Source organism: Brachyistius frenatus, unplaced genomic scaffold (genome assembly GCF_029030835.1).
Source record: "Brachyistius frenatus isolate BFR_SWC_R1_liver_20210118 unplaced genomic scaffold, ASM2903083v1 Contig_8, whole genome shotgun sequence".
NCBI classification, from domain to species: Eukaryota; Metazoa; Chordata; class Actinopteri; family Embiotocidae; genus Brachyistius; species Brachyistius frenatus.
The window spans coordinates 8,301,408-8,310,915 of NW_027210607.1; the positions used below are offsets into that span (position 1 = coordinate 8,301,408).

Sequence of the window (9,508 nt, forward strand, 5' to 3'; positions counted from 1 at the left end):
ATCCGCCAGGGGGTGCTGCAGCAATTTGCGCACACCTACTAATGGTCTTAAACTGTAAGAGAAAATGGTACAAAAAAAAAACAAAAAAACTAATATGCTATAGATATCGTCTAAATTTGAGAAACAAATATTTACTTCTATCCTCATTTGACCACAGAAGTTTAAAAAAAAAATAGCTTGCTTTATTTCTTCTCCAAATGTCAAACAAGTTTTTCATGACCTCGTCCCGTCGCCAGATGTCGCTGCTACTATTTGAGCCCAACTGACTACCGGAACTGTGACCGGAACACGACGTGGCAAGGAAACGGTTTACTTCCTGTGTTTTGTGCCGTATTGACATCCGTCTCGTATCTTGACGTCTGTCACGCCAGACTGCCTCGGGCTTTGCCGCAGCTCTGAATTCATCTGTCCGGCGGGTGATAAGCGGGAGGTGCGGAGGCTGTCACCTTTACATGAGAAGCCGGCTTTAGGAGCTCTGCAGCCGGACAGGAGACGACGATGGCCGGGCTGCTGTTGGTGACTCTTGTGGGGCTACTGGAGGTCTGCAACAGCATCTCTGCAAACAGAGGAGGGTATCCCACCTTCACAGACGAAATCCCTTTCAAAATCACCTGGCCGGGACCTGAATTCATCCTGGTATGTCTCCTCCTTGAGTGTGACGTGGTTTATCTGAGGAACAGATGTGCTGACGAACGTTTGTCTCTGGTTTGCAGCCAGCTTCAGGATCACTTTACCACGAAGACGACTTTGTCATCATGACAACGACAGAGAAGGAGAAGTACAAATGTCTCCTGCCTTCCCTGACAGCTGGAGACGAGGTGAGCGGTGTTATCTCTCTGAAACCAGGCGCAGCACCGTCAGCTGTTTTAACCAAACGTGAATAGAGGATTTTTGTCGATTACAGTTGCAACAATTAGTCGATTAATAACTAGAAATTTAATCGCCAGCTATTTTGATAATTGATTGAATCGTTGGTGGTCTTTTTTTTTAATTTTTTTTTTTATCAAAATGGCAGAAAGTCTCTGATTCCAGCTTCCTTAATGTAAACATGTTCTGGGTCCTTTTGTCCACCGTGACAATAGACAGAATAACGTTTGGTTGTGGACTGTTGCTCAGGACAAAGCAAAACATTTTTGGCTGCACATGTGGCTTAAGGAAACACTGGTTGACGTTTTATTATTATTATTATTATTTTTTTTTTTTTACCATCTTCAGACAATTTGAACAACAACAATTTCTCCTGGTTTACATACTTGCATATTTGATTGACTCCAGGTGTTCAAACATCCCAGTGAAGGGTCTGTCAATGTACAAGCGATGACGAGACACAACTCTGCTCGCTCTTTACTTGAAACCTTTACGAGAAGCAAAGTCCCAAGACACTTAAAAACGAAACCCAAAAAAAGTCCTGCATATTGTGCACCAAGATTCCACATCACGCCATCATCGCAGGGAAGCCTTTTACGACATGATGTCTCCCTCTTTCTTTTTTTTTTTTTTTTTTTTCCTTAAAGCTCTTGTGTTCACTGACTCGGCTCCTCCTTCTGTTCTCCTCTCTCTCTTCTTGCATTTGTTTGGTGCCTCTTGATGTGTCAGGATGACGATAAGGCGTACAGCGGGCCCAGTCCAGGTGAACTTCTGGAGCCACTGTTCAAACGAAGCAGCTGCTCCTACAGGGTGAGACTGAAACTGCGTTCGGTTACAGTTCACGCTACGTCAGCGGAGCGTAACAGAACACGACTGTTTCCGCTGTAGCGTTGAGGTCGTTTGGTCAGCTGGAGACTCACTCGTGACTCTAAAGCTGCCTTTTGGTTTGCCGACATTGCAGATTGAGTCGTACTGGACATACGAAGTGTGTCACGGGAAGCATATAAGACAGTATCATGAAGAGAAAGAGACGGGCCAGGTGAGTGTTTGGCGTGATTATAATTCAGATGAACAGAATACCAGCACTTAGTTCAGTGAAGTGTAATCACGTGTGTCTCTGCAGAAAATTAGTGTTCAAGAGTACTTCCTGGGGAATATGGCACAGAAGAGCCAGTCAATACAGACAGGTGAATTGTTTGTGTATTTTCATATAGTATTGAGTGTATTTGTGTTTTCTTTGGTGTGCTAAAGCATGAAATTCTTCTTTTTTCTATTTTTTTTTTTTTTAAATTAATTTTTTTAGATCCAGCTGAAGAGGCAGAAAATGTCAAACCAGTGGCAGAAACAGATGTAAGTATAACACTGAAACTTCCAACCACATCTGCTAGATGAGCTGGCACTTCTCACATCTGTCACCTTTTTTCGGTTTCCATCCCTTTTCTCACTGGTGTACAGGTGCCCACTAAGAACATAGAAGGGCAGCTGACTCCTTATTTCTTGTTGGAGATGGGCAACGGGACTCCCTGTGTGCTGAAACAGAACCAGCCTCGCTCCACATATGTGCTGTACGTCTGCCACCCAGAGGCCAAGCACGAGATCTTGTCGGTTGCCGAGGTCACCACCTGTGAATATGAGGTGGTGGTGTTGACGCCTCTGCTGTGCGCACACCCAAAATACAGGTAGGTCCGGCAGAATACCTACATTTGAATATTATGCTCAAAAGATGAAGCCTCAATAGTTTGTTTGAAATTTTGAAATGCTGTTTTAAGGTCATTCCCGCGTGTCAGGGAAAAAGCATTTTTCTGGTAGGACACCCCGTTTCCAAACTTGACGCCTATCCCCTGCAGGTTCAAGTCCTCCCCGGTGAACGCCATCTTCTGCCAGGCTCTGGCAGGCTCCCCTCTGCGGCCCGAACGGCTCGCCCAGTTGGACAAGGAGCAAGAGGAGCAGCTCAAACCCCCTTTCAGCGCCACCACGGAGACCAGGGAGGTGAGGCAGAGAGGTGGCTGAGGAGGGAAAAACTACCGCTGCCGCTTGTGCGAACGACTCGCGGCTTATTTCTACCTTTGACGTCACAGGAGGAGGCGCCACCCGTCAGAGAGGAAGCCTTCACCTCCACTCACAAACCCATGGCTGTCGGAGGACAGGCTCAGGTCACCGTCGGCACCACGCACATCTCTCGCTTGACAGACGACCAGCTGATAAAGGAGTTCCTCGGTGGCTCGTACTGTCTGCACGGGGTGAGACATGTTCATCTGCAACGCGGGAGTTCCATCGACTCTGCAGCGACAACTAATCGTCTTAATGTGTGCGTTTCAGGGCGTCGGGTGGTGGAAATATGAATTCTGTTACGGAAAGCATGTCCATCAGTACCATGAGGTAAGGCTCCTCGCTAGTGAGCGTGTATGATTGGGGGGGAAAAAAAATGTAAATGATTAAATGTACTTCTATTATCAGTTTAAATGATTTAAATCTGGCTACAAGGCTGCAATTAACACGATTTTCATGATCGGTAAATCTGCTAATTATTTTCCCCATGAGTCGTTTAGACTCTAAAATGTCAAGATGAATATGACAAGTGATGAATAGATCATTTGTCTTTGCGCAAGCGGTGATTTTAATTGTGTGTGTCAGACCGTCGGCTGCATTAGATTCTATTTGTACGGTGATGTAAATGTTTCTCGGTGTCTCAGGACAAAGAGCAAGGGAAGAACATCGTGGTGGTGGGGAACTGGAACGCAGAGGAGCACATCGACTGGGCCAAGAAGAACGTCGCCCGATCCTACCAGCTCAAAGACGACGGAGTGCAGAAAGTCAAGTAAGCCGCTCGGACGGCGGAACCCTCAACTGAGTTCATTGAATTTGTATTTTCTCTCTGCTCACGCCTGTTTGCTCCACGATAAGGTTGGTTTCCCACTTTTACGGCCACGGAGATGTGTGTGATCTGACAGGGAAGCCCAGACAGGTCACTGTCAAGCTCAAGTGAGTGAAAAGTCACGGTCATTGTCACCGATTCAACACGAGTAAAATACTACCAGTGTTTCCCCATTTGATTGACGTACGTCATTTCTCTGTGTCAGATGTAAGGAGTCTGAGTCTCCCCACGCGGTCACCATCTACATGCTGGAGCCTCAGACTTGTCAGTACATCCTTGGGGTGAGTTTATCTGTACCCACTGAGTCGCAGTCAAACACAGCAGTGCGCGAGTTCAACGGTTAACCTTGGCACAACTGCTACTCCCCTTCTTCAGTTTTAGGGGCTAAATAAAAGAAAAGTTATTTTTTTGAATTACAACAATTTATTACCTAATTAATGCAAGTTTAGGAGATGGATATGACAAACGGTAGGACAGCAGATGATTCAACTTGATGTAACCAATAGAATTACTGCTATATTTGCTGTAAATGAGACATTATTTGTGTTTGGTTTTTTTTGTCTATGAAAAGTCAGAATATATGACTTGAAAAAGGTGTGTCTCTGATGCTTGAAAAGATGGACGATTGTTTCCAGAGAAAAAAAGAAAACTGGGCTCATTGTGTTTTCAATTTTAGTGACGTGAAATTTGTTTTGACTCCCAAAGAGTGAGGGGTGACCGAAGAAAGTGTGACCGAGATGTTTTTTTTTTCAGGTCGAGTCTCCGGTCATATGCAGGATTCTTGACACCGCTGATGAACACGGACTTTTGTCAATCTCCAGCTAAACTGATGAAGATACCGCGACAGCGAAGGCGCATGAAGGAGGACGACAGAGGACACTTAAAGAGAGGGGACACTTAGAAAACGGAAGCCTGTTCGATGAAGGGACAGAAATGCCCATAACACTGCGCTCAAAGCCAAAACTGAGTTTTAAAACTTGATCCAGAAGCTGGACTTTATGTAGCCCAGGAGCACAGCCGTAGACCACATCCTGCCGAGTCCAGCAGACGAGCTGAGACTCGGTGCAAACGGTGAAATGGGGCTGACGCCGGCCCGCTCCACAAGGCAGCGGATTTATTGCCCTGAACTTCATATCCATGCTTCCCTTTGTGTTGATTAATTGCAAGCAAGGAGGTGATGAATCAGGGGGTCGGTAATCATCAGGGGAATCAACAATATTCAAGGCGGTTTTATTGTCTTTAATGTGCGTGTGCATGTGCGTGTGCGTGAGATATGAAATGAGTAGCTGCTTGACTGTGGCACTTTGTATTTGTAGATGTGAGAAGAAACAAAACAAAACAAAAAAAAAACAGGTCTGAAAATGTTTTGCAGCAGGGAGAATGTGTGCCGTGTTCTTTTACAGGATGAGTGCGTGTGTAACTTATGCATTAGAGGGTGCTGTGGAGTAACAACGCAACTGAGTGTTTGATTAAAATAAGTTTGTGGGATGGACAGAATGTCTGTGGGGTCATTTGAGCGGTATTCTGTGGTTTTACACTGAGATTCTGATCACTGCTGTATCACTGGGACAAAAAAAAACCAATGCATTTACAGCAAAGAATTTTAAAAAAACAAAACATGAACTGTAGAGTTGCATTACCACACAGGATCAAATATATATATATATATATAACAAATGTCTCGAGTTAATAATTCTAGAAATATCAAATTAGTTAGAAGCGTGTGTAAAATAAGTTCCTCCCCCTGCACCTGCCACTGTAAATACTAAAGCCACTAGAGGGTGCTGATGCTATGCATGTGGTCAAATCTTCACTTACAGGATGAAAACTACTTGTGTTGTTTCCACATTCTTAACATCAACAAAGTCGACAGGTTTTCAACTCCATCAGACACAAAATAGTGTCCAAAAAAAAAAAAAAAGCTGAAAAATTCAGATTATATTTCGCAACAGCCCGCAACAGGTGACATCCTCACGTCTTGATTAGTCCGGTCATCAGCGGCACTCAAAGGACTGCATCATGTTCTCACATTTAAAAGGCTAGAACCAATAAAAAAAAATCTGATGGTTTTTCTTGGAAAAAAATAACCAGAATGATTAATCGATTGATCAGTTGCAGATCCACTGATTTAATTGGTTTAGCTCCGGTTAAAAAAAAAAAAAGAAAAGTGAAAGGACAGATGCCCTGCACTTGCCAAACATTTATTGTGTTAAAAAGTGTATGAGGCTCACAAACACATTTTCCTTTAAAGAAGCAAAAGTCCATCGAGGTGCAACAACATGCCGTCAACAGCCGTGTGCGGGCTTGTGCAGGGTTTTCGTGGCAGCCTGCAGCGGAGGCTCGTCGTACCGTCTCTGGCTTCAATGAAAACCGACCCGGTCCGAGGTTATATGGGCACATGCGTGCACAACGGAGGGGCAGATTCATGAAAAACTGTATATGTGAGAGCAAAAAAAACAAAAAAAAAAGTCAGTTACATTAACGTTTTGGGACGTACACTTTTCATAACAAATCTCCAGCTTTTTTTTTTTTTTTTTTTTTTTTAAGCTTCCGTGGCAACAGCGCTTTCATTTTTCCACTCAAGAAAACTTTCACCATAGAAGAGAACAAAAAAAAAGGTTAATACCGATTCCCAATACATAAAATTGGCTGTTTTCATGTTCCTCTTATGACTCACGGTTGATTAAAATTACGGTAAGATTGTCCAAAACGTTGATTAGACCGAGGGAATGGGAATCTGGTGCACGGAGGTGCTTTCAAAGTCTTGCGGTGCGTCTTGGTGAGTGTGGTAGTGCATGGCTACGTAGGACTTGGCAAAGGCAAATGTCTGAGAGCTGACGGGCTGCAGGCTGGAGGGGGAGCTGGGCCCTGCAGAGGGACTGCTGTTGTATATACTGTAGTAGGGCTCGATGCGGGTGTTGATCGGCGTGGAGGTGCTCGGGAGGCGAGATTTGCGCACGCCTGTGGCCCTCGGACTACCGGCACAATCCCTGGAGTGGCTGGGCCCGCAGGCCTGGTCCACCAGCCTCCTCTGCGGCTTGGGCGACAGCACGTAGGCCGAGTTGGTCTCGTGATGGGAAGATTTATTGCGGTTGACTTCCAGGCTACCCTTCCCCATCGCATGCAGCCGAGTCTTTTGCTTGCAACACAAGAAGCCCAGTGCGGCCCACTGGACGCAGCAGAGCACACGGCGGCGGAGGCCCGCGCTGTTGCGCGAGTACACGAAGGGATTGATGCCCGATTTCAGAAAAATGAGCACAAAGCCGCACAGTTCAAACTGGTAGTGTGCAAAGCTACTTTCCGGTGACAGGACGTCCTGCGCCAGTGAAACTCCCATTGGCAGGCAGCAAAGCAACACGGAGAACACTATGACTACACAGGTGACAACCGCCTTGGAGTCTTTGGCCGTGGCCAAGTTGACATTAGAGACCAGCTGGCAGCAGGTGGCTCCTTGGGCGGCCCCTGGAACCAAAGGCTGGCCGGTCCTGTTGGCGTACGGGTGTGTCTGCACATTCTGCAGCTTGTTGTAAGTCTGGTTACGGTACAGAGAGGGGCCCTGGACGGCACACTGCATGCTCTCAAAGCCTGCCGCAATGAGGGGTGGCGGAGGCGGAGGGCACGTGGCGTCGACAGTGATGACGGGACATTTCCTCACCTGCGCGTTCTTCCTCAGTGTCTGAGCAATCATCAGGTAGGACACCGACACCACAGCGACGCAAAAGGCAAAGTCTGCCAGGTAGACGTACAACACAACCCTGGCCTGTCCACTTCCCAGGCCAAAGTGGGGCAAACAGGGTCCATCTCTGCGCGGGTACGCTCGCATGGTGAGGAGAGCGGCCATGGTGAAGCTGGACGTCCACAGCAGGGCGGTGAGGGCCAGCGTGCAGGGGAACGAGGCGGTGCGGTTGGGCTGCTGCCCCAAAACCATGCGCAGCCGGTGCAAAGCGATGACGGCCACCGTCTCCAGGGACATGATGATGAAGCCCGAGCTGGTCAGGTGGAAGGCGAAGCAGAAACTCTTGGACACGCCGTCCCTTCCGCCTGCATCCAGGAAGAGAACCAGCGCGAACATGGGAGCAGTCACGCAGCAGATGAACAAGTCGCAGAAGGACAAATTGAGGATCATGAAGTCAAAGTTGGTGCGGAACTTGCGAAACGCCGGGTCGAAAAAGGACAGGAACACCACAAGGTTGCCGTAAGAGCCCAGGAAGAAGATGAAGATGAGGAGGAGGGAGCAAAAGGTCAAGGTGGCGGTGTGGATCACGGCCCAGCCTGAAGGGGTCTGTGTACCCAGGCTGCCATTGAAGATCTGCTGTCTTGGCACATCCACCAGGTCTGATGGTGTAACAGTGGTGTTCATTGTATTATTGACAATTTATAAGGATCTCACAGTCTGTATTATTCCTCTACGTGGAATCATGATCACAGTATTGGCTGCCTCCGCCATTGCTGCCACCTTGGTAGGGTGCTACAAAGGATACAAAGCCAGCATTTTATAATCGCATAATACATTTACAGTTAATAAGAAGGAGCAATGCATGTAGAAATGTAGGTTCTCATAAGAAGCTGCGTGTTAAACACAAACATTAGGCTGTGCATCACTGCATTTGGGCCAATTATACCTTTTACTCCCCTCAACACACACACACACACACACACACACACACACACACACACACACAGTGTCCATGAAAAAGCATAAATGTGTGCACATCACTGCTTTTCTTAATGCATCTACATTTCATTATCACCGACGATGAGAAAATATAACATACCACCTGTGATCGGTCGTGCGTCCATCATCATCATCATCATCATCTTCATTTGATACAGTCCATCTTAATTTTAGAGCAGGATGATAGTAAGGAAACTCACCGCTGCTTTGGAGGAGAAAAAAAAAAAAAAAAAACCCGCATTTGAGCAGCAGCTCATCCAAAACGGAGCAGATCGATGACCAGCACTCGTGTAAAAAAAAAATATATACGTTTCGTTACATATCCGTATAAACCTCAACGCGTAGGCAGCGCAAAAATATGGCAGCGTGGTCGTTTTCTTGGCAATATATCCATCCTCATAGACGAGCGACGGCGGCTGGACGTGCACTGAAAAATGAGTATGAAGTCACCGTCTACGTATTCTGGGCATGAGCACCGCATTCAAACAGCCCATCTGTAAAAAAACAACAACAACCCACCAGCTCACCTCTCCGGCCTCCTAATAACTCTTCAACAGCGCGAGAAAAGAGGACATGTTTTGCAAGTTTTATTTCACAGCCAATTTGAAAAAGACCGTTGCACCATTACTCTTGACACGTCACATATTACCGCAGCAACCGCACTTTTTTTTTTTTTTTTTGTTACCATGGCAACACACTGTAGTTGATGCGAAAAATGGCTGGTTCTGTAATATTTAAGAAGGACGGCGCAAGTTATAGTGGCAATTATGACAGCCGTTACTGAATTAAAATTAGTTCAAACATTTTTTTTTAAATTTTTATTTTGTATTTGCTGTATTTGTCAACCGTTTGTCTTTTAAACCTGTCCATCATCAGCTCGGGGCTAAAATAGAGCGGATTTAAACGCTGAACAGGCCTTGCAAGCATATACGTCAACATTTTTTTTTTTTAATTTAACCTGCAACCGCCACGAAATTAATTTGAAAACAACCAACAGGGATTTATATGTGAAAAGGTGCTGTCGGGGGAGGGGGGGTGATAAACTCGCCAAATAAAACAAATAAATGTTGATTCTTCCTCACCCTCCCGCC

General features: G+C 46.0%; 2 protein-coding genes across 6 annotated transcripts; one reads left to right on the forward strand and one right to left on the reverse strand.

Moving 5' to 3' along the window:
• The first annotated feature begins 311 nt into the window (after window positions 1-311).
• Window positions 312-5,909, forward strand: erlec1 (endoplasmic reticulum lectin 1). Its single transcript, XM_069690237.1, has 14 exons — window positions 312-636; window positions 714-818; window positions 1,597-1,677; window positions 1,829-1,906; window positions 1,991-2,054; window positions 2,171-2,217; window positions 2,323-2,546; window positions 2,715-2,856; window positions 2,946-3,107; window positions 3,187-3,246; window positions 3,561-3,685; window positions 3,772-3,849; window positions 3,948-4,023; window positions 4,496-5,909. Exons 1-14 carry the CDS (start codon window positions 499-501, stop codon window positions 4,565-4,567), a joined length of 1,452 nt encoding a protein of 483 aa, XP_069546338.1. The 5' UTR covers window positions 312-498; the 3' UTR covers window positions 4,568-5,909.
• gpr75 (G protein-coupled receptor 75) lies at window positions 4,143-9,412 on the reverse strand. Of its 5 annotated transcripts, none has more exons than XM_069690233.1 (2): window positions 8,521-9,412; window positions 4,143-8,077 (listed from the first exon to the last, which is right to left on the reverse strand). In XM_069690233.1, the coding sequence occupies exons 1-2, from the start codon at window positions 8,564-8,566 to the stop codon at window positions 6,459-6,461; spliced, it is 1,665 nt and encodes a 554-aa protein (XP_069546334.1). In that variant the 5' UTR covers window positions 8,567-9,412; the 3' UTR covers window positions 4,143-6,458. The 5 variants fall into 5 exon arrangements, with proteins under 5 accessions (XP_069546334.1, XP_069546333.1, XP_069546337.1 ...); XM_069690232.1 differs by having other exon boundaries at window positions 8,518-9,412; XM_069690236.1 differs by having other exon boundaries at window positions 4,143-8,210; window positions 8,618-9,411.
• Between the last annotated feature and the right edge of the window lie 96 nt (window positions 9,413-9,508).